We start from the raw sequence: 25,401 nt of genomic DNA on the forward strand, positions 1-25,401 counted from the left end.
GTAAGTATTAATGAGAGCAAACAAACCTCAGCAGAAGATTGAACACGCCTTTATGGTGGAGCCTGTTAAGTTTATGGCAAAGAACTGCCTTCAACAGCACTGATGTACTTTTGTTGGCCCAAGAGATTTTTTCCAGTTCCACATTCCTGTCTCCATTGTAGCTCATATATAATCTTTGCATTTCTTACATGCTCTGAAGAACAGCAAGGTAAAAGATAGTGCTGGTTTATAAACGTTATTCACAGACATGCAGGTTTAGATTGCCATGAAATGCATGGCAGTCACATAAGATTTCTAATTATCTCCTTATAATCTTYGTTTAAGAAATTGACAACAAATGCAAGAAAAACGGATTTGCGCCTTTGAATTTGTGCTTCAGAAACAAAATAAAACAAAGCAAAACAGCTTTTATTTGGGGGGAACGCAGCACCAGAATAATGAGGTCACTCCTGCACTTCTCTAGGGTATCCAAAGAGCCTTTTACACAACAAGTGCTTGCTCCTAAGTGCAAGTGCAAGTCAGAGGACAGTACCAATAGCAAGGTAAAAAAGCTTAGGAGAGAGAAAGAGGAGGAGAGAGAAATCTCAGCAAACAGATTTTGGACTTTGCTGTTTATTCTCTTTCAACAGAAAAAGATCTTTCTGTGTGTCAGGAAGTAAGCCAGGGCTTTGTTTTTAGCTCTGAAGATGTTATTTCAAAGGCTGAAGGATCAAAATTTAGCTGTTTTTCTCCCTGAAACTCATCTAAACATATTCCAGTTAACAGCGTCTTTAAGATGGAAAAAAAAAAGCTATTTCCAAAGAAGCTGTAAGTCTGAAACACTTAAGAGCTCCTGGAACAAAAATATTAGATAAATGTTCCTCCCATTTACTCTGAGCCAAGAAATGGCATTAACATGATGAATTCATTTAATGGTTGAAAAAGTTAAAAAAAAAAAAAAAAGATAGAAAATTCAWAATTTTGATTCCCCATAGCAACATTAAGCAGAAAGAGTGYGACAGCACATGCTGTTGGTATATTTTATGCATCCATTTTAACTGATATTGGTGGGTTTTGTTGGCTATGAGACTGACAGATCTGATATGCGTATGTGAGCTGAAGAATAGCTCAGGCAAACAGTTAATTAGGTCATCTACCAGGATAATGCAAATTATCCTCAAGGTCAATTAGATCCTCCAGCATACACCTTTAATTAAACTGAATTTGTGCTCCCATTATTTCTTATTCTTTATATTCATTTCTTTGTACATATACTCACTGGAGTTCACGGAGAATTTCAACAGAATATCCTCCCTATAAATACAGGAGAGAATTATGAAAAAACTCTGATGATCCATATATTAAAAAACACTGACTACCCCATTCCTGGCTGACTTAAGGTATGAATAGCCACCCATTGAARACCGATTTTTTTTAGACTGTGCAGATGTGAGATCTGTTTGAAATTCAAACTCCACTAAAAGCAGAGTCCAAGCATGAGAAATAAGAACTCCAAAAGGTCCATGTCTCAAGAAGTCACAGCTTTTTAAGATTAAAGCACTATCTCAACTGCAGTTGCAGCTAAGCAGCCTGTGCTTTCTAAAACRGCACAGAAATCAGAATTGCAAGGCACGATGCAGATGTAATTTATCTCACTTGATCCAAGAGCAGGATTTTAATATAAGACCCATGAGCATGAGCTTGTATTGCTTGAACTGAAGAACTAATAATGTCATTTGGAAGTTGAGAGCAGACTCATTAATTAGGCAGCTAAACAGGGACAAATCCTGTCACTTTCTGCATGAGATGCACAGACATTGCAGTGGACAGAAAGGAGGAAACTGGCAGCCTGCGGAAAAGATATGATAAAGTATCTTTTAATCATCTTGTAGAAATCAGAACCCAACTGAAAATCACCTATCAAAGGACTCACCAAAGTCCATTCTTACTGGAATCTGATATAACCAGCATCCTGGGAAGGGACAAGATTTTGAAAACAACAACAACCACCATCACCCAACTCTTTTCCATTAAAAAAACCCCAAAACCCACAGTTGACCAGAATTGAAGCCTTATGAACACAACAAGCACAGGATGCAGGAAAATTTTAACCTGCCCCTGTCTGGTCCCAAGAAGAAAACATTTAAGTAAGAGATGAGTTAGGTTTTCACTGACAAAAGAGCTGCCCCTGCCCCAGGTCAGGCTGGCACGCACGCTGAGCTCCCTGATGTGAATCCTGGGACATGTATATGAGGATAGCAGGAAGCCAGACACGACTCACAGGAACCCATTGCTAAGTTAGGTGAACATTTATGGTCTTTACTGGAACAAACTCAAATGAAAACCTGGTTAAACACATCATAAGAAAGTCATTAACATCAAGAAGAAATGGAAGGGAAAAAATGCAACTAGCAAATATTCAGGGGAGACTGTCAGCCACAGGAGAAAGCTTTTCTCACTTCTGAGCTTCACATTATGTTAAAAGGAGGTTTTAAAGAGGGAGAGAACTTCAAATTAATCACAAAGGCATAGAAAATGGCTATGGGAGCAAAAATGTTACAGTAACAGAATGGGCAAACCAAGAGTTGCTCAAACTCTAAACACTAATATCCATGACCTTGGGTCATGGACCTTCTTTAACACAATAATTACCTAAGCCAGGTGCATGTCCCAGTTATTAATTACTCTGGGATGCAGCATGTTACAGCAGAATGATAGCAGTGCCAAGAGACTACAGTTAAGGGCTATACTGTGTAACAAAGCTCCAATAAATACAGATAAAAGAGTGAAAAGATGAAGGGAGATGAAAAGCATTTTATTTTCCACATGGAGGACTGAATCACAATGATGTGAGTTTCCCAAAATCTAAGTCTGAAATGTGATCTAGATCTCTGAGTCCCTGGACAGTCTCCTAGTCACAAGATGGCCCTGTGTTTAAAAATCAAACCAAGTCTAAWGAGCTCTAGGTCTAAGGTTTTGAGTGTTTTGTTTACCCATGGAGGAGTATCCTGTGTAATTYACTGTAGTGTTCCTCTTCTCTCAAGAGAGACCTTCAATTCTTCATAAGGACACACGAGTGAATGCTCCTGATACAAGTCAATCTAGGCTCCCCACCTCAGAAGCTGGGCCCTGATCATAAGGCTATTTTGCTTTCTATCCTTAAATGTACTCAGCAAAGAAGTGTTTTAGGTACAAACATCCGCTGGCCCACTGACAGGCAGCAATGCTCAGGAAACAATCATCTTGCACTGCAAGCCCTAATCCTCTTTTGAAGATTGACAATTGTTAATGAGTTTTTTTCAGGGGCAGATAAAAAAACAAAATATCAGCCTCTTTCTTTAACAGATGATAAGGGATTTTCTTAGACATTTTTTACACATTATCCATTAAGCAGACTTGAAACTTCTCTCATTCTCTAAGGAAATGAGGAAATGGTAGCAAACAACTTATATACAGGCGTTACAGTTATTCATAGTAACCATGTTATTGGAATATGTCACAAACACTAATGCATTTAACCTTGTAGTAGYCACATTTGTGGCTCTAGGAATGTTTAATTGGTCTTAGATTCAGAAATATTTGAAATGATTTCTCAATTTAGGCCAATCTTTATAGGCCTACAGGTACTCTGAATGACAATGCAGTGTCTGTGCCTTACAGAAGCATTACCAAGCCCAACTAGATCATCAGAATGGTCATTTTCCAGTCTTAAGGCCTACCATTAGAAAGAACACCAACTAGTGATAACATAAGCTTATTTTGTGGTATTGGCAGTGTTACTTCAAAAGGAAGATTTATGGGCTGAGGTCCACTTGAGGTTGACTTGTCTCAAGTTCAAATCACTAGTGCCCCAGTAGTTGTATTCTGCCTTATTCATTTCATATAGAGAGGTATCATCTCATCCCACTGCCACAATGGTCAGCCGGTGTTTCAGGGGCCCAAATATTCCCATTATCGGAAAGAGACCCTGGAAAGTGTCCATAAGTACTAATCAAAATGGGAGCTTCATGTTTGAGGCAATATGGGGAGCGGGCGGGCAAAAAATCCCTCTGTCCGTACTCTGATATTACAGAGATCTTTGTGTTTTAATCTACTGTTTTCTATTGCAAGCTAACCTGCATACATTTTAAAAAAAATATATCTGTATTAACAAAATTCCCGCAATGATTTTGAAAAAAAATGAAGACAGATTCTTTGATAGAACTAGAAAGTGCTCTTCACAGAAACCTTACCCATAAGGTGGCTATGTCCCCTTCTACACAGATGGAAGTTTAGGAGGAGGAAAGTGAAACAGGAATTTTTGTCACCAGAGATTAGGTAGCCAATAACTCTGTACAGCAACAACTCTCAATCATTTACAAGGACTGTTCATTCTGCTTTGATGTGCCAGAGGGCATCCAGCTGTTAGAAGTATCTGCAGCCTGCATTAGTTTGTTTGATCTTACCCGTTTCTGGCTGCACCGTACAATCAAGAAGGTCTCGATACTGTGTTCCTTCAGATAGGCATTGCGCTCCCCTCCGAAGCCCAGCTCCACCTCGTAGTCTCCATTTAGATAGTTTAGAGTTGCTTTTGTTATGTGGATGCGCCTTGAATGAGACAAAAGACAAGCTGATTTTGTACTGTCTTAAGAGTTATTACTTGTCTATAACACTCTTCCTGCAAGAAGCTGGTCCCATGTACTGAAACAACCAAGTAGTAAGAAATGATTTATTTAGTTATGCCACTACTCTTAAAAACTTAGTGCAAGATTTTGTCTGTTTTAAAGGAAGAAGATGGGAGGTGTCTTCTTCAAGAGATGTTTTCATATTAGACGTCTTCTGCATCAGGTTATAGGCACCTTATTAGATTTAAAAAAAGCAAAACACACCTTTTATTCACTTTGTTCTAACATCCAGCTGATCTCTCTTTAAAAAATGCATTTCACAAGGACTTACATATGCACCAGTCACATGTAATATATATTATAGCATATATCTTGTTTGATATATCACATTAGTCACTGTGGTACCGGAGAACCTTGTAAAGGTATCCTATGAAGTACCACAGTCTTATGCTTTCTTCCAGAGCACAGAGTGTAGAAAAGCAAGCAGAAGAATTTTCTCACAGAGACAGCTTGGCAGCAACTTATTCTTCAGTGGGTCCGTGAAGGGGTGAAAGCGAATTAACTCTGACCTCTCAAAGGAATGATTTAAAACAAAAAGCTAGTCTAAAATACTTCTTCTTACAATGCCCATTGATAGCTGGTATGATCTCCAGTAAATACTATTAGCATACAGTCACATGTCTGTAACCACGACCACATCTGCTAATGATCACACACAGACTGATTAATTTCTGTTGTATCTATCAGTTTTGTTTCATAGAAAATAAATTCAGTTCTTACCACAGAAGGATATGCCCATCTTGGATTTAGTAGATTTTCTGTAACCAAAGACATGTAGACATGGAACAGAATAACTTCGACAACATCTGTTCATGTTTAAAATGCTATACCCACAGTTCTTTTTACAATAGRCATATAGACTACCTGAAATTCTCTATGTCACTTCCAGATATCGCTATGAGACGTTTGAAGCAAAATGACACATGAGTTGACAGGACAGTTTGCTAAGACAACTTACCCAGCTTTGCCCCCCGCTTCCATGTGGTTGGCTAATGTAACGTCATTTGACCACACATCAAACTGCCACTTCCTCAGGCCCAGGACCCCGCAGTGAACTCTCCCACTATGGATTCCAACCCTCATGTTGACATTTACTCCTGTCACCTCCCGGACTAATCTGCAAAGAGATAGGGGAAAAGAAGCACATCACAAAGAACTTCATGCTTGTAGTCAGTGGCACACGTGTCTAGAATTCAAAAATCCAAAATGACTTATACATTAGTCAAGTATACACAAAGTGCTCTTCACCCACCACACCAGGACAACAACACGAAAATGGATAGGCTGTACTGCCCTTTGACAGTTTGGCTGGCCAAGCAGAGTACTAATTAGATAGAGGAGTCCTTGGGTAAATGTACCAAGGCAAAGGTGGGGATACATGAAAAACTTCTTGGGCAGAGAAAGGAATAAAGCATTGGTCTCTGATCTCCATACCAAAACTGGACATAACATAATCTGCCAGGACTCTGACCCTCACTAGAGTGAAGGGAAATGATTTCAGAAACCTCGATTTGTCTGTATGGCACGAAGCATCAGCTGTTCCATAGATGAAATATGATATGTGTGTGAAATACCCCACTGCAGTTGGAAAGCTCAACCAGGGCTTAAAGCTGCAGTTAGAGCAGCAAACCAGAGAACCACATCTATTGCTGTCACTCAAAACAGGCAGCTACAAATACTCAAACTCTTGATTTTAATGAGGTCTTGGATGCTCTGCTTACTCCAAAAATGACTGCTGGAATACTTTGTGGGTTTTGCCCTTTTAGGGCAAAAGTTAACTTCAAGAGCTGTTCACATGGAAAATATACTGAGGAATGCGAGTAGGGGAAAGTCCTGATGAGGCTATCAGAACAACTCGGCTTCTTATTATTTTTGGTCACATCATTCCCACAGTATATATATTTCACAGGGAAAATGACATCATAGAACAGAATTTTTCTGTGTGCTGTTAGTTCCTTGCAGCGTGAAGTTGTGCTTGTACTTACAAAAATTCAACCTATTTAGCTTTTAAGTTCAACTAGTCCTTTCTGAATTACAGTGTCTTGATAGATAAGTCGTTCCAACTTTCTGACATCAGTATAATTCTAATACTTATGCTTTAATTATTAATGAAGATGAAGGATTGAAGATAGACCAATTCTGGAAAACAGTTCATTCTTCACAGCTCAATATGTGTCCCTTATAAGACATTTCAAGACTACTTCTCTTCGAAACAGTTCATACCTTAAAATTCCTTTCTCCTTACAATTCCTATCTTCTCTTCTTTCATTTACTGCTCACAGAAGTGACACTGATTTTATTAACAAGCTGCTGAGATAGCTCCAACCTCTGCAGCAGGGAAAGGAAACTCCATATTGGCAAGGTGCCAAAGGCTTTGAACTGAAAGAGCTTCAACCACATCACCGTGAATGGCAATTTTTCAATTGCTTTTATACCAATAGTACAGTGAATATAATTCTTTTTTTCTGATCTGAGGCAACACTCCCTGCTTATTCTGCTCATACAAAAAGACCTATGGAAAGGGCCTGGCATTGGTGAAGCCTGCAATTCAATGTTCARTAAATATTTGTTACCTTAATTGTGAAACCTCTTATCTTGATCATTAGGGCAGAAAGAAAAGGGGAAAGCAAGATGCAGAGAGAAGACAGTCACATTCCAGACTCAGATAATGTTAACTGTTCATGGTACAGCAAGTGCAAAACAAATTTTAAAGGCTAATGAAGAGCTGTTTGTAAACAAGCACTGAGTGCTCTTTAGCTATATGTTTATCCTAAAGGTAAGACAGGTCGCAGTTAATCAATGATGTCTAGACATTCTGGGTATTATAGCCTTGTGGGGCATTACAAAGCAATGTGTCAACCTCTATGGATTTCGCCAGGCCACACAATGTGGGAAGTGAGATTTTTGTTTTTAACTAATTAAGGTTTTAGTTACTTTTAAGATGGCATACAGTGTTTCCCTCACAAGGCAGGTGACTACAAATCATGCCTTTTAGCATTGCCAAAACACTTTCTCGCCTGCAACTTAGTTGTACTCTCCAAGGAAGGCAGAGGATCCTTCCAAGGGTCATTGAAACAACTTGAAACTCCTTTTATTTTGCATTTTGCACATAAACTCCAAAATGAGACTGGTGAAAAGCAGCATATTTTAAAAGGGGGAAGTGCAGACAGCTAAGTCTTGAAAGTGCACACTTCATATAAAGCAAAGGAATGCTGCGGCACATGAATGGAAGTTCAATCAATTTATTGAAAAGAATGATAGAAAAACTGCAAAGGAACCTTGTTACCATCAAGGCTTTAGAAGTGGCTTACACAAATTAAAAATTAGAAAAGAACAAATAAGTCAAAAAGAAGCAGAGTCTCTGTGAGACAAGGATAAGTAGATGTTAAGGTCAGCTCAATTACCATTCGAAACTGAGTGAATGTAAACTTTCAGTAAAAATGGTGACAGGTAACACATAACCAGATAACCAGAAAAAGGACGTTACAAAAGCAGAAACAAATTAAAGACTTTAATGCCTTCAAGACAACCAAAACAATCTCTTTTCCCTGAATTCTGAAAGAACTGAGATGTGAAAGTCCATGTTTGATGAAATCAATATTCAATATGTCCTSCAAGTAATGGGATTAGATATGGAGTGTATATTTGCTACTCTGTACGAAGACAGAAGTGGTCAGGACAAATACAGGAAGGCTGGTCTGACTACAGGAGCAGGCAAAGCTTCAGAGTAGGTTTTAATAGAAAAAGTTAAAGACAGGTAAATAAATGGCAATAAAAAGAACACCACGGGTCTATATCAAGTTGTGTCTGATTTTCTTCAATAATTAATTTGTCTAAATTAAGAAAGCCGTGGATCTCACCTATTTGGTATTGGATCACATGAAGAAGGAGTAGTTAAACTAATGAAGAGAGGCAATAGCAAAAGAATACCAAAGCAAGAAAGAAGCTTAAATGAAGACTGAGAAGTGCAGAGTGATTGCAATTTAATAAAGTTGTTATTTCTCCTCTGATTTCACCCTTCTGTAGCTCATGGGAATTCTCCCTTGGGAATGAAATGTCTGCTAAATGCAATAACCTTTGCCTTCCTCAAYGGGTGATTCAGTTCGGATATCCATGTGGTTTATAGTGGAATCAAGCATTTCTCTGTGTGTGTTTTGTTTTCTGGTTTCAGTTGGCCTCCGTTTTTGTGGGAATCAGTTCCCTGAGCTGGCTACCTAACTATTAATGCAATGAAGACCTACCTGAAAARAGAATGTGCTTGTTATTTGTTCTGAAACTCTCCATGGGGAAAATGGTACTTACGAGATGGCCTCTATCATGTCCATTCCCATTTCAACACAGCAGTGTGCATGGTCAGCTCTTGCTTCAGGCAACCCAGACACGCAGTAATAGCAATCACCCAAGATCTTGATGCGTAAACAGTGGTTCTCCTAAAAAAATATTAATAATAATAAAGGAGACAGAAGTATTCAGTTTATTTTCATGCTTGTCATAGCTTGCCTTCTAGGGCAGTGAATATTTACAGAAATCCAGTGAACCAGCACARTATGTCATTCTTGCAACAGGAAAAAAAATATATCAGAATTATAATAGAAAACTTACAGCTGCTAGCTTATCAAATCTGGCAAAGAGCTCGTTCAGCGTCATGACCAGCTCCTGAGCAGTGCACTGGGAGGCCAGACTTGTGAAGCCCTCTATGTCTGCAAAGAGGATGCTTGGGGGAAAAAAAAAAAAAAGAGAGAGAAACATAAAGTGTCATAAAATTTGTTGCCAATATTCGTGCAAGTTATGGAGCTGGGATGCAGGGTTGGGGTTGTGCATGAGACAGGACAGACCCAGTCCTAGAGGAGCAAGGAGATAAGCACCCCCAGCACCACGTAAGACTGAGGGGCCTCATCCCTTACAATGATTAGGAAGGGACAACAAAACACAAGCCTCCCACGTCCCCAACTCTGTCCTGTGTCCAGAAAATTTACCCATGTTGGGAGCTGGTAGCAGCATGATAACACTATCAACTGTTACTAATAACAGGGCTCTCCTACACAATGAATCAATTAGCCCAGCTATAAAGTCAACACTTACCCATTCTCTCCACATTCCTTAGTCTATCAGCTCAGCAAAATCAGCCTCGCTTTCACCCTGCTTCAGAAAACCCACATTCCTGTGCCCGAAGGCCCCTGTGCCGAAGCGGAGGCCCCAGCTAAAGCCTTTCCCGAGCGAGTGAGCTGAGCCTCCTTCCCGCAGCCTTCCCTCCTGCTGCCGCTGTCYGCTTCTCCGTGCCGGGAGCCCCAACTCTTGTGAGCTGTGGGTGGGCAAATTAGGAGAAGAAAATCTACTCCTCTCATCAGGGCAGCAACAAGGAATCGCAGGCCTTGCTGCAAAATGGCGAGCGCGGCCTGGCTGTGGYGGCTCTGTGAGCACAACGGGGCTCCTGAGCCGCCAACATGGGCCCGACGGGCCCGCGGACAGGCCCTTGGAAGACACACRGGCTGGCTGGAAAGCAAAATCTTGTGAATTACAAGTATGAAAACCGCATTCATTTCAATTAATCAATTTTACAACGATTCTTTTTGTAACCTTTTTCTGGAGGACGGCTTTTTTCTCATCTATAATGGTGGAAACATTGATCTGGAATCAATACAGCTATTATGCTAAATTTGACACTTCTCAATAAAATAAGCAGCAGAGTATGTCTATATATATAAAAAAWTTCATAAAACTATAAAAATATATTTTAAAATCTATAAAATTTATAKATATATATAAAATTTCTAAGGTATATTTGTATATTAAAGCTAATTCTGATTTCTTCAAGCTGATTATTGTATCAAGCTGAATGTGGATAGAAACAGAAATTAAATTGTAAATAACATGCATTTTAGAATTGTTTTCTGTTTGTAAAATTAAACTTTAACATGTTTTAGAGGCTATTTTTTCAGTTGTAATTCTGCACAATGTCTTCAGACAGAAAGTAAAGAGAGCAAAAATATTTTCACAAGCATTTTTTGCAAAATTTTTCAATTCTGGCATGCATTTTGTATTTTCCTTCCACATCGCAATCCCAGTAAATCATCAACCAAACATATTGCATTAGATATTTCTCCTTTAGTCAGACTGAAACTAAAATGTACAAGAAAAATGCAAAAGGGGGAAGAAGAATGCAAGTATGTCTGAATGAAAATATATTTTCCCTTTTTTTTTTACAAAAACACTTGAAAATATATACACAAAATCAATCCAGATTTGAAATGTTTACAAACAAATGTAAACCTCCCAAAGAAATACACTTGACACCAACCAAAATACTAGCTAGAGATGTCCATATTGCTCACTGTGAAACTGAAGTGTATTTTAACATGCACTGTACAAATGGGAAATTTCTCCAGTTCTTATGGCAGTAAGAAATGTATTCTGCTGGAAGCTGAACAACTCAATGGCTCTTTAACAGCATTGCTATCTTTCTGGAAGAGGACTAGCATGGCCCAAAAGACACAACATAGAAATGCTGAAAAGCAACATAAGCACTTTCATTCAGACAGATGGGAATTTACTCCTGTTTCAGCATGGGACAAATTGCCAAATTCCTCACCTGAGGTCAGGATCCCACTTTTTGCTTGCAGGCGTGTTATAACAGAGACAGCAGAGGAGCACACAGGTCCTCCCATGGTTGGGCAGTGCTGGGTATCACTGCAAACACTACACAGAGATGCCCTGGGCTGCCTCCTCCTGCCTGATTCAGAAAATTAGCACTAGTGTGATGTTCTAATAAACAGAGATAAATGACTCAGGGTTGCCCCCTCCTTCCTCCATTACTATCAAGCTGGGTAAATGGATCAGACATCCCTCTAAGAAGATCACGGCAATACTTTTAACCAGTCGAATGAAATTATCTGCAGTGACCTGTGGAATTGACCTATGCACAAATTTATGCTTTTTCAAGCGGAAATATCTGCTTACAACATTTTCGTAAACTTAAAAGTTCAGTTTTATCCAAAGTAAAGGAACGAATTGCAAGAATTTTTTGGATGCTTCAAGTCTCTTACTCTTGAACATAGATGTCAGGCTTTAGCAATAAGTGGAAGAGCTTTTGCCTCTGCTGAGGCATGAAAACCTGCTCAAAATGGCTCACGTTAACTTCTTCACCTGATTCCATTTTTGCATGCTTTGCAATGAACATCAAGACATCTACCTGCAGCCCTGGAGAGATGCCACCTGAATTGAGCATGATGCATCTTCTTCCCTCTCTTCTCTGTCAGCCATCAAGTAATGTATGTGCCTCCAGCAGCACCAGAGCATCTGCCATTACAGGTGTAAGGCAGCTGTGGCATTTGCTCTACCCCGAATATGTAGGACACTGTGCTGCCAGGGGATGCTGCTTGGGCTCCCAATGGTCTCCTCCTGGCACAGAGGCTTCAGGGGACAGAAAATCTCTGCAGGGTATGGAAAAGGCCATGTAGATGAAGCAATGGTCAGGGAAATTGAGACACTTCTTGGGGAAAGGACAGCAACACCATCAGAGAAAAAAGTTCTTTTGGGCAGGAATCCAGGCTGAAGCCTCTCTGTTCCTTTGCTGTCAAAGAGCTCCAAAAGTCACTAAATCACATTTTCAGTCCTTTCACTTAGTGTGTTCCAGAGCCTGCTCTTCCTAGCAATGTTCCAGCAGCAGAAACAACCCCTAGGTTCAACAGTCTAAACCCTACGAGTGAACCACAGGGGAGAGGAATGCAGATCAGTATACATGCTGCTGTGTGATGCCACTTCTGTGACTTCTCTTATCAATCCCAGAAACTCTTAAATTCACAGAAACAGCTCAGAAACACTTTTCTTATAACACCCATCAGAAAAAAAAGAATAGAAAACTTCCTAGAAAAACACCTGTATATTTCCTGACATGCAGTGAGGAATGTATATTCCTCACTGTATATTTTCCAAATGCAGTGAGAGAGAACGTCTGACTACAGGAACACCACACAGTCCTGGTAACCTACTGCATGGAGAAAAGAAGCCTTAGATATTTAATTGCAGGGCTTCCTCCTACCCACTTAGGTCCTTACTTCATAGTTCACATTAGCCTTTCATTCCAGGCTACTGTGAGCAATGAAAAGTTTTTATTAAAGGATGATGTTGATGGATGATTGAGATGAAGGGCAAGACTCAAGCCAATTATTTGCTAGTCTTCAGAGAGCAAGGCCTTTCCTTGCTGGCAGCAGCACATTGCCAGTAATAGGGATTCTTTGTGCCAAAATTTGAGGCAGACTGAAAATTTGGGGTAAAGGACAATGGCCAACAAAAGGTCAAATTAAAAAATTATGATAGCTGTGAAACCTCATGGGATAAAAAGGTGAGCAGTTTAGAAGTACTATGAGCAGAAAGCTGCCTGGAAGGGAATGACCATGCACTGCTGCCTAGGTTTCAGCAACAGTTTTCAGTACTGGTCCAAGTCCCTTCCTCTGGAAGGCTATTTCTGGGTGGGAAAAACAAAAACAACAGCAACAACAAAAACCAGTTTAACAGGGAATTAAAAGGTTGCAATGGCTTCAGAGCTCTGAACAGATTTTCCATAGTGTCACTTATTTCAGAATTACCATCTGATTGGAGCTCAGCCAGTAGTAACCAGGACACAACCTCAAAAAAGACAAAAAAAGGGCTTATTTCTAGAAAGGACAAAAGATGGAAAGTTATCTTTCTTTCTTTTTTTTAAAAAGAATTTTCTGATGTTCAATTTTGTTTCAAAATTACCACAAATTGTGTTAAGGGACAGATGTGGTTACTTTTTTCAGCGTAAACCCAGGTCCTTCTTCCAGCAAGGACTGGCTCAAGATTTTACAGCTGCCTCCGCCAAGCGGAGTTTTGTGGCTGTTCCCCATCGYGGCTCAGGACAGCACAGGGCAGGAAAGATGAAAGGGAGCTCGGCCAGCTGCCAGCTCCTGCCACCCTGCCCTCCTTGCAGGGGATAGTCTGCTACGAGGCTGAGGCCACCAGGAGGATCCTCAGTGCTGCATGGCCAAGGCTGCTGAGCCAAGGTCCATGCTGCTGCAGCCCTGCTGCCTCTGCCGTAGTCATTTAAAACCAGCTCCTGAAATTCAGTAATCCTTGCTCTGACTGCGCTGGGACAGAAGCAGAGGAGGAGACGGAGAAGGCTCTTACAGCAAGAGTGCAGCAGGGGAGAGATAATSCTGCCAGAAAGCAAAACCAAGTGGGGCAGAGGAAGAGCTGAGGATGGTGCGAAGCAGCAAACGCACGGGAGGTTTTCAGAGAAGCAGTAAACCCATGTGAGGTTTCTAGAAAACACATACACACCTACAGAGAGCAACTCTGAACTGCAGCCTTAGGCGCTGGGAGCTGAGGGAGCTCTCAAAGGAGAGACACGACACAGACCGGCTTCCCTGCGAGTGCAGGATCCCTCTGAACGCTAAATTAAATCATCAGTGCCTCTAATGCAAAAACACAAAAACGGTCACGTTCTATTTCAAGACATGTGCGTGCCGTGCTCGCCAGCCACAACATAAATCAAGTAAGGCAAGAAACACAAACCCTATCACCATCCCAACAGTAACGCCAGTCATGAATATAAACACCATGTGTTACTGGGAGCTGCACACCACAGGCGCTGCACGGGAAACGGAGCGAAACCCCAGGCACAGTGAGATTCATGACTTGCAAAAGCAGCAAAGTGCATCTGCCTGCATGTGACCCAAAGTCACAGTGTTTTACGGTGACAAATGGCACTGGACAAGGGAAGAGAAAGTTAATGCGGTATAATTAAATAATCACTGGGCACCAAGTGGGCGCTCAGTAATTTGCATTCAGGAGCAAAGGTGTAACGAGAAAGTCCTTTGCTGAGGACAAGCTGTGCCCACGTCAATAACTTTACCGGGCTAATTGGCAAGGACAGTGACTCACAGTGTTGCTGTCACTTTGCAGCACCGCTCGCTGCTGGGGGTCTTGCATATTATTGAATGCTACTAGGAACAGGGAAGGAGAAAGAAGGATGAAGTGACATGAAAGCAACAAAACTTCCAGTTAAAAGGTCAGGCCCTTAACACAAACTTGGGTTTTCCAGAGCAGTTTGTTAAAGGCACCTCTTTTCACACCTGGACTGCATTTAAAAACCAGCTCCCAGCCAGCAGTGGGAGCCCTAAAGTTACTGTCCAGCCTRCAGTTGAGTGCTATAAACGTAGTGCTAAGTTCAGCTGGAAGGAACCAGAGGTGGCATGAGGATACACTCAGTCTCTTTCCTAGAAGGAAAACGTTGGGATGACCACGAGGCAGTGACACCCCTGCAAGGCTTAGCCTGCTCTCCCTGGGCGCCCCACGGTCACGAAGCGAGTCTCTTGCTGTGCACTTTGCCCCCGGTAATTCAGTAACAGCAACAGTGAAGGAACAAACCAAACAAGGAGAACAAGTTGACAGTGGGGGCTYACACGTATCATATGCATGGGTACAGCAGCATGAGCCCAAACAGGACAGCAAAGCCCATCTGTGGCAGTAAGCTGCCCTGCACAGATCACRCCCTCCTGACTGGCCCAGCAGAGGCTGCCAGCAAGGCCCAGACTAACTCAGGTCCTTGCAGCACGTCAGCTTTGCTCTCTAGGGATGTCTACGTGACAAGCTAATGTCTTGACCTTAGTCTTTGCAGTACAAAAAAAAGTAGTATTCTCCAGAGCAGCAAGATGCTRGACACAACAGAAGTTAAAATATTTCCTTTAACTGCAGTTACAGTCATGGGGCAAAAAAAGAAAAAAAAAGTGAAAAGATAAACTTCTAAACTTTCCTAAACTTATATGGTCATTTTGCAGAAAATCCGTTTACTTCTGGAAATCACCTATTGTTTTGAATGAGCTCTAGCACTTTGGTGACACATCAGCTGGCAGGGCTCCCCCTTGGGCAGCTGGACTCGGATGTGCGCAGTGACGCTGCTCCGGTTTAGGAGCAGTCATTTGCTCACCTTGTTCTTCATAGCAAGAGACAGAAAGCTCCCTGTCCCTTTTCTCAAACAGCCCAAAATGAAAAGCAAAAAACATATCCTATATTCAAAAAGAAGGGCACCCTGCAAGACTATAGCAACTGTAATTYGGTGACAACGTAAGAACTGACCTAAAAGCAGGAGACCAGATGGTTCATGCAGCCGGGYGTGACAACGTGCAGCCTGCAATCCACAGCACCACTCACACAGGCTGCCCTCCTTGCAAGCACAAACGCAGTACTCGACATTTACTTGATTTCCCCGTGCCTGCTCTTACACAAGCGCTGCCGAGGGAGGTTAGAACTGCCTGCGGGACGCAGATGGAGGAGAAAATATGCAGCAGAAACTCTCAGCATCTGAGACTTCAGCTCTGCCTGCTTCAGTCCTGTGCTTCTGGGAATGCCCAGGTGCGAGTCTCTAGCCCTCCTGGCACTCCCAAAACCTGAGCAAAAAACGGTCCTGCGTTTTCCTCCATACCCAGTGCTCTTCATCTCAACACTGGTGATCTGTCTTTCCCTAGCAATACAAGAAACAAGAAGAATTTAAGATCCTGAGATAACCAACCCAAAGGGCAAAACTGCACTAATCGTAACAGGGAACACCATTTTCCTCTGACCTTTGTGGGCTTGCAGGGTACAAGCATTGAGTAGCAACCCCAAATACCAGAGCTGGCTTACAGGAAGGCAGCACCAGCACTCGTTTTTTATTTTAAACATGAAAAATGTGCTTCACTCCCCCTCGAAACGTCTTAGAGTTATAAGATTTTCCTATTTCAGTGGGCTATCTTTAACCAATTTGATTCTTCACTGGAAACAGCAGTAATAAATAGCCTTTGGAAAGAAAAACTATTTGAGGAAGGCAAAACAAATAAAGTAAGAAATTCAGTGGCTACAAGCCAAACTATACGTGTAGCACATTATAGGTATCTTTGAGATGAGTGGAAGGAATTTTATTACTCCATTTTTATTACTCCATCGTCACAAGCCAAATTAGATGTCACTGTCTGCTAAACATAAAATAGAAATCCAAACAGTCTAAATGAGATTTGAGGTTATTAAGAAAGAGCAAATTCAGGCCTTTATCATGTATCTAAGAAGGGACTGATGGGAATATGAAAAAATTTTCCAGTCATTTAGGTCGAAGACAAAAAAAAAMCATATAAGTGAGACGGGTGCCAAATCTATTCCAGCTCAAAGGCAGTTTGGGAAGACGAACTCTAAGATAGGCAGGGCCTTTTGCAGGAAGGTGCAAGGGAGCCCTACCTACTGTATAGCTTTGCTATCGAGGTGCCAATCTGTGCGCTTGTTTCAGTTTTTAAAATTACACTGGTGAAACTGGAAGCAGAAAYGGACCCACGGAATATAAAACAGAAGGAATATATGCCACTACTATCAAAGGCTCCTTTTCTAAGACATATTAATGCCACATCACCAGAAATGAACCTCAAAGTTAAAACATCTTCTTTTGTTAGTTATTCTGTATTTGGACAACTGTCCAAATAAAATTTTATTGCTCATTAGTTCAGGGATTAACCTGCTCTTAGTTAATAAAGAAGCCTGATAATAAATATAATAATAACATGTTTAATTTTCTGTAGGAATGAGGATTTGTCTTAATTTCAGAATGAAATGAGAAGGAAAAAATCCTGCAGGAAATTGAACTCATGCTGTCTGAGTATTGTACATTTCATTAATATTCCATTCATTAATAACCATTAACTACAAGATCCATAGAAGTCCCAAGCAAAGTTATCTCAGCTCTGCAGGGGCTACAACTTAAGTTCAAGGTTTTGGTTTCCTTTTCAGAGACCTACCATCAAAACTGATCAATGACACCTGAAGTGATATAAATCTGCATTTCTCTAGTAAAACAGAAAACTCAAGCTGTCAAGGAGAAATACAATCAACGTAATGAAATATTGTATAATATTGTATAATCRATAATAGCAGTAAAACCATTTGCAGTTAGAAAGCAGTATTGGTAAGCTCACTAAATGAGTGTTTCTATGTAGAGAGCATCTCATAATGGGGAATATTACACTCAATGCACTTATACTATATTGTATGTATATAATTTTCTTTTAGTAACCCTAACCACCCGATATACCAAAAACTTTGCATAGCTATTTTATTCTTACTAAATACTGTTAAATCTACTTTATGACGTTCAGATCATATACTGTAATATCAGAAAACATTTGCACCAGTTTTGTTTCCATTTTGGTGGCTAAACTGTCGGGGCACCTCAAATCTAACCTTTGACAGGTATTTAGCTGTCTCTGCCTCCAATTTCTTTCTTCATAAAATAAAATCAGCCAGTGCTGYCTCCAGCTTCTCAAAGCAAATAAGTCTTCAGGAAAAACAGCATCGGGAAATGGCTAAAATGAGGAAATATTAAAAAGTATTTTGAATATGCAGAGAGAAAACAAACCTAGGGTGAGTGGCCCACTCCAGTGAAAAAATAACAAACAAAAAGTGGCTCAAAAAGSGTGACATGCTGCATATTGCCTCTTGCTTAGAAATCCTGGCACCAAAGGTGTCTCAAACACACGTAGGAGAAAGTCAGTGCGGAGAAAACAAACATGAGTTCACTAACACAATGAGCAAGCACCCTACAAATCTTGCAAATTTGCACCCTACAAATTCATTCACTGTGAGCACTACGAATACAAGGCTCTATTTTACAGAGGCAGCAGCACGGCATATAAAGAAGATAAAAGGGGCTCCAGGTCATGTGGGAGAAGCACAACAAAGCAGGATCTGGCCCCTGGCCTCATCAATCCAGGGAAAATTTGCGCAAAATGGCCTGTAGAAGCAGGGACAGTGGCAAGGCAGGTCTACTTACTGCAGCTGTGAGTGTTTCTAACTTCTCACTGGATCTCCCCTGGTTTCTGCAATCAATGGTTTCTTCTAATAATGAAGAAGGCCTATAATTTTATCTTGATTTCAAGAGAATTACTGTAATTGCCATCACTAGAATAATAGATCTGCATATAAAGAAATAGCTTTTTCTTGCATGCTCCATTGGAAAATTTCATTTCTGTGATAATGCATTAAGATATTTCACCAAGCCATTTGCCTGCTCCTCTCGATATTTGCAAAATATCGTCTCCAAAATGAAGCTCCTGCAAACAGTTATTAGTTTGCCACTGCACTATTATCAATAAAATCAACAGTCTGGCATGAATCTGTAACAGAGAAAGCCACCTTAGAGATATAATGTATTTCAGACCATAAAAATAAAAGTTAGGAGATCACACCTTTCTACCTATGCAAAAATAGTCTAGCCCATTTCTGCTCACTKTGTAAGCCTCTACTGCAGCAGCAATTTTAGCTTGAGGATTAATTATAGAAAATGAAACAAAGTGCCTGGCATTTGAAAGGACGAGCTCAACTCTGACAATTGTGGGTGTCACAGCTTTAAAACACTGCTATACATTCATCTACTGTACAAACAATAAAACTAAGTGCAACTTGAAGCAAGGAATGAAATAGACACACACTTGCTAGTGTGTTAGTGGCACAGTTGCCTTTGGCTAAGCTGCAGGAGATGGCATTAGCTGCAGCAGGGGACGGGTGCCCATCTCTGGACTAGGGCAGCTGGCACTAAAACTGCAGCTAATGAGTCACAGGACAAACTGGCTGGGATGCTCTCCGGAGGGGATGTGGGGAGGCCAGGTTGATATACACCAGCAGAGCAGAAGAAATTGGAATAAGTTGTCTTATGTGACACATAGAAGTGGAGCATGCAGGTCTTTACTCAGCAATGCCTCACCTGAGCTTGAAATTTGGTCTAAAGCCATCACAGCACTACAGGTCCTGTCCCAAGCATAGATGCAGGCAGGTTTCTAAACAAATACCTTGGATGAGAACAACTTGCTCTTCAGAATAGAAATAGTCATGACTATTAAAATGTTAACAAAGTAGTGTATACATACATACACATACATGAATATATATAAGCATGCATACATATGCATATGCATATAWACATCTGGAGGTCTAATTCAGTATATCTCTGCCATCCCTCTGGGAGCTGGCTGTATCACTTGTAACTATACTAATTAGCAGCACGAACATGGCCCAAGGCTGCCAGGCAGTTGCAGAGGGATGGCAAGGGGAGAGGAAGGAAACGGAGCACACAAAACAGGAACCATAAAGCTCTTGGAACAAACTGGAATTTGCAAGCTGCACGCTAAGGCAAATAGCAGCTGTGGAGTTGGGTGTTTGTGTAGCTGCTTTTAATGCTCTCATAGTTCAGATATCAAGAGATGATTCGCTATTTTGAAGTACTGAGCCACTCTCCGGAAGCCTGAAAATGCTTAGCACAGCCAGACTATTTCTTATAGACCACAAGAAAGAAAGTGGCAAAGGAGCTGGATTCTAAAAGCCAAGGCAAAGAAAGAAAGAAAGAAAGAAAGAAAAAAAAAAAGCCTGAGCAGCCCACACAGCATCAAATGCTGGTAGGCTCTGTGCTAAACAGCAGATGATTCTTACTGAATAACTGCCCTAGATTTTATAGACAATACAGAGAACCAAAATAGAAAGCCATTTACATATTGATGTTAATAACTTTATTTATAGTGTCACAGCTAGAGCACAATAGCTGCAGCCATGGCTTAACTTGAAAGCCATTCACTGTGGAAGAGTCAGACAGAGCCCGTTTTCCCAGGCCTTATGCAACTGAAAAAAAATGCTCCTCACAGTCAGTCAACGGCATCTTTATAAAAAGATAAAAAAAAAGATAAAAAGAATCAAAAAAAGTTAGTAGTGGATTCATGTGAAAGCAAACAGCAAACAGAATCATGATGGTCTCTGCCTTTCCTTAGTACTTCATAAATACTATGTTTATTAAGTAAGGGCTACAGATGCTAGAAAACGTAGCTGATTAATTTTCACTGCAGTTGACAGACACAACTGCAGTTGATATCAGTCTCTCGATAGCATCTTACAGGAATACTTGACTGGTTACTTACTACTTACTTACAGGAATACTTGACTGGTTAAGAAATACAGACAGGGCTCAAACAAGTCAGCAGCTACAACAGAAGAGGATGTGAGTCCAATATTTAAGCACATCTCTGCCAAATTTATGCTGCCTGCTATAGGACTCTAACCTATCTCTGCAAGGGGCCTATATACTGGCCAGCTAAATACCGACGGCTTGTCACAAAAAAAAGTGCACCTTTAAGGAACAGAAAATATACACATATCCTTCATACTTACATCTTATACTTACACACTTACATCCTTCATTCCTTAGAATTCTTTATATTATTCTGTAAATGCCAACTATGTAGAAAAGGKAAGAGGCAAGCAAGGAAACTGTCTCTTAGGGCTGCTGCCTGAGAAGTAAGAAAACATGATCTTCTTTGATCTTCCCCAGCTTGAATACAGCCTGAAGTGGACAACAGGCTATTTTGGACTGGGAACAGGGGTGCTCTCAGCACCTCATGTTGCAGCTGCTCATTATGTATAAAATACTCAGGGTAATGAGGGGCCGAGGCAGCAAGTGGCTCTCTCTGCRCTGCTGCCTACAGTCTGCGACATGGGCCAGTGGGATCCCGGCCGCTGCTCCTGGGTTTCATTCTTTTGTAATAAAAAGCAAACCAGAGTTAACAAAAGAGCAGGAGAGCAGGAGGACACCTTATTTGGTTAGGGCCTCTTCTAGATCCTAGGAGATGTGGACTCAAATGCCCTCTAGCACAGAGGAAGGCTGAATGCTGATAACCAGTATCTTAAGCAAGTGGGTCTAGCCTCTATATGTCCAGGTGAGAAGGCATGTATGCAGCATCAGTTGTGCCTCCCCAGAGCTCACCTGTTTTTGTGTTGTACTTTCTGTCACCTCCAAAGCTAAGTGAATTAATTCCTTTCTCTGGCTTTTCATTTTAGTGAGGAGAAGAAATGAAGACAGCAGTTTGGCATGGCTGCCCAGCTGAAATTTAAAGCTCATTCCCTCTGTGGATCTGCCTRCAATGCCCAGAACTGCCCAGCACAGCAAGGGTGGTTCACACGCTGCCTGCTGGTTAGTTCTGTGCAACCCTTGTGCAGCGCTGCCAGAGCCTCCGTGGTCTCGTTAGTGGGATGGGTTTGTCATGGGAGCCAAGAATTTCCAAGCTCTAATCAGCCTCTTTACCCCGTCGAATTAAACAAATCAMTGTTTGTCTCAGCTTCTCTTTTCCCTGCCCTACCTTCCTCCCGTGCGGGTTCAGTCGTAGCAGTGAATACTTAAACAAGAATTTGCGAGCATGAGGTGCTAAAAATGCATGGAGGTGTTTGCCAGCAGCGCTTCTTTTGCAAGCTAGAATTTGACTTAGAATTTGGTTAGTTATTTGTAGTGCAATAATGTTGTATCTGACACATCAATGGAAAGATTAAAAACAGTGAGATATAACAGGTCAGGCAAACACAACTTTTGTGGTTTTACAAAGCAGATCACTAGGATGCTCTTCCCGCAGAAATGTTCCTTGAATCAGGAAATATAACCTAAAAAKACATGAAAGAATAAACAAAAAAGACGCACATAAACTAAGTAAATGTACATATTTAAGTGAAGTACTGTGGTCTAATAAATCATTACAAAGTGTTATTCAGGCATATGGGTGGTTCTTAACATAAGGAACTCTCTATTTCATAGGGGGTGAGCCATCAACTTCCTATGCTGTTCTCTATCCCATATGTATCCCACCAAATCACTTCATCCTTAAAAACATCTTTAGTTTTGTACATTTGCAGGATGCTCCAACACTATTTTTTTTCTCTTCTTTTCCTTCTCTTGACACTTTCAGAGAATATTCTATTTCCAATTTCCTCTTTCCGCTCTTTCCAGGCTTTCAAGCAAAAGGAGCTTAGCAAGTAACTCTCATCTCCAATTTCAGACTTTGTGGGCTTTGCAAGAAATCTGCAATCGCTTCCAATTTCAATACCAAAAATGTATTCAGCTTGTAGTTGAAAATGACAATCAGTACTGTATCTTACAAATAGAATATCACTTACCATTTATATTCCCTAATATAATGTGGTCTCAAAGCCAGACCCATTATACTAACCGCAGCCTGCTGGCTGCTGTTTTACAGAAGGGAAGATTCTTAAAGAAAGGCAAGGAAGAGGTGTTTTTTCCCTCATTTTTAATTAAAACAAAGTAGAGCTATTAACTCAAAAGGCCTCTTTTCCTCTTGGCTGGAAAGAAAAAGAATCTTATAATGGGGCTTACGGTAGCCTTGAATTTAATCCAGAACAAAAGGTTCCAAATGAAACAAAATAATTACACTTTCATGGATCAGCATTTGGCTCCTGTTGAAGCCTGATCTATAGCTAGAATTGCTCAAGTTCCCCTGAGCAGAAGCCAAAGTTTTGTCTGCTTTGTTCTGCAAATTGATTCTTATTAGCTCATTCTTTGGAAAGAATCACTGCAGAAAGCAGCAGGGCACTGGTGTGCAAGCTCCCAGACCAGGGGCTTGTCATCAGAACTGCTAGGGCACGTTACCATCAGCTATCTGAAGAAAGCATGTCTGTTTTCTGTCCTCCTTTCCCCCCAGTTATTGCTAACAATCACTCTATTTGCGCTTTGCTTTCACATTTTTTCTAGTCTTTCCCATGCTCTCTGTCTGCCTCCCCACTACACAAGTATCCTATGAGCTCTTGGACGTAAAGCTCTTCTCCCTCATGTTGCAAAGATGTTATAAGGCATCTCTCCAACTGGCCACTGCATTCAGCTCTTGTGGGGCTGCCCGGCCTTGGAGATAACAGAAATTAAGTGGTTGTCAGAAGAGCTGGGGTTGTCCTAGTAACATCCTATTAGCAACACATTCCCCACGAAGAGCGCAAAATAGTGCCATAGTATTATCAGATCGTGCCCAGAATTGGCTTTAACGTGCCCAGTTAAAGTTAGAAAAGACCCCAAAACAACAGCAAAACCAAGCAAATGAAGTGGATCAACAACATGCAGTAATTTCCTGTGCCCTCGCACGTTCAGCCTCCTCTTTACGTGGCTGCCAAGTTGGGCTTCTCTGCAATGCAGCCATAGGAGAGAAGGCTTTGCTGACAGGCACACAGATCAAGCAGACCTAGCACGTGTCCTTCTCCACAGTTGCTTAAAAATATCTGTAAACATTCAAGTCCTTGGAAACCACCTGGTCTCGCATAACCTTATTCCCATCATTTAACTGCATGCTTTTACAACTGAAACAAAGTAGGCCAAGACAAATCTCAGTTTTCTAAATAGAGCACATCCATCGTTCCACAAGGCCAGCGTCCTGCCAGCAGTGTGTGCACTGGAATTTATTTAATCTCAACTTCCCTCTTTCTTCTTGATGCAGTCTTTTGGTTGCTTGTCATAATGCAAATACACTGTTAGATATGAGAAAATTAACAGGGAAGACAGAGACACTGGATACCAGGCTTCCCAAGAGCTCCTCTTCACTTTGGTTTCATCTCTTGCCTCTTCTTCATCATCTTTGCTGACTCAAAATTATATATAAACCAGTAAGAACACATGTACCCATTAGCAACAATTGTTGAGGGATATAAATATAGTTTAAGACCAGGGAAGTTAATTCATTCCCATCTAAAATTGTGTTTCTTTTTTACAGTTTCTGTAAAGAGAGTAGTTTAAATAGTTCTGCACAGCTCAATGCATTATAGAATAAAAAGTTTAAATGATTTTTGCATTTCAGTCATTATAGCCTAAGGAGGAAGCAAAAAGGTAGGATGATTTTAATAAGAACCTTTTCAAGTATTATATAAACTCAATGTTCTAAAACCCTTTTGCATGTTAATGACATGACACGGTAATTGGTTAACTTTCAGCAAGTCCTTAGAAAAGTGAAGTTGTGCTCAGAGATAACTTAATTTTTTTCCCCACAAAGTTACTCCAGAATAGAGGAGACTAGAGGTTGATTTTTTCAATAAACACCATTTGATGCTTATCTGCTTTTACTAACGGGCTCATTAGCAATGAGACCTTCCTTATTTGCAGATTTAATTTATTTCTAGCACCATTGAAGAAAAAAAAAATAAAAAAAAAGACTCCAAAAGTTAAAATGCTGCTCTGTAAACTTCGGCAGGCATCTTCATTATTCTCTCCAAATTACTATTCATAGTGTTGCACCATTAAAACATCTAACGCTTCTCAATCCATCACCCCGTGAACTTCACAGACCCTTGTGTAAACTCTGAAGAGCAGGGTGTGAATTATACATCACGGGCCCTGCCTAACTGCTGGTGGCCCGTTGGGGTTGCAGATCTGCAGCCACCTGGCACTTCTGGGATGTTATCTTTATCACAATATACATGTTGAAAGCAAAGCAGGGTGCCTTTCAGCCTGTTCTTTATCTGCTTTGCTCTTTGGAGGGTACAATACTCCCTCAGCCCCTTGAGGACATCAGGAGCTCCCAGTAGGAACCAAGGTCACAATATATTCCCAGTTAAAAAAGAAAAGACCTGCAGATGAACACTCAGACAAGTTACCATGTGTTTGTTCTTCCTAACAAGTGCTTTGCATATGCTCAAAGAAGCAGACTGGAAAAATATATATACCTCTGCAGTCCCTTTGGCTTAGAGGTTTTCAAGAATGAACCATGAAGAAACCTCTATTGAAAAGAGGGAGTGATTTGTGGATGAGRTACCCGCTTTAATATCAGGGTCCAAGTTTCCTGCATGGCTTTGAGGCCAAGTTCAGGTGCCACAACTGCTGTAAAATAAACCCATTTCTTTATACGCAGGCTTTAGCTTGAATGTCTTTTCCCAAAAGACACCAATTTTCCTCACAAAAAAAAAAAAAAAAAAAAAAAAA

General features: G+C 40.8%; 1 protein-coding gene across 1 annotated transcript in view; it reads right to left on the reverse strand.

The window, feature by feature from the left end:
• ADCY5 (adenylate cyclase 5) overlaps positions 1 to 25,401 on the reverse strand; it is a 202,131-nt gene that overhangs the window by 45,093 nt on the left and 131,637 nt on the right. Inside the window, exons 4-7 of the mRNA XM_026054275.1 lie at positions 9,246 to 9,357; positions 8,946 to 9,073; positions 5,602 to 5,760; positions 4,425 to 4,566 (exon numbers count right to left, since the gene is read on the reverse strand). Of these exons, the coding sequence (XP_025910060.1) occupies positions 4,425 to 4,566; positions 5,602 to 5,760; positions 8,946 to 9,073; positions 9,246 to 9,357 (541 nt within the window). The remainder of the gene's footprint in view (positions 1 to 4,424; positions 4,567 to 5,601; positions 5,761 to 8,945; positions 9,074 to 9,245; positions 9,358 to 25,401) is intronic.

The sequence above is a fragment of the Nothoprocta perdicaria genome, unplaced genomic scaffold (genome assembly GCF_003342845.1).
Source record: "Nothoprocta perdicaria isolate Ctin4 unplaced genomic scaffold, notPer1 scaffold_0, whole genome shotgun sequence".
Taxonomy (NCBI): Eukaryota; Metazoa; Chordata; class Aves; order Tinamiformes; family Tinamidae; genus Nothoprocta; species Nothoprocta perdicaria.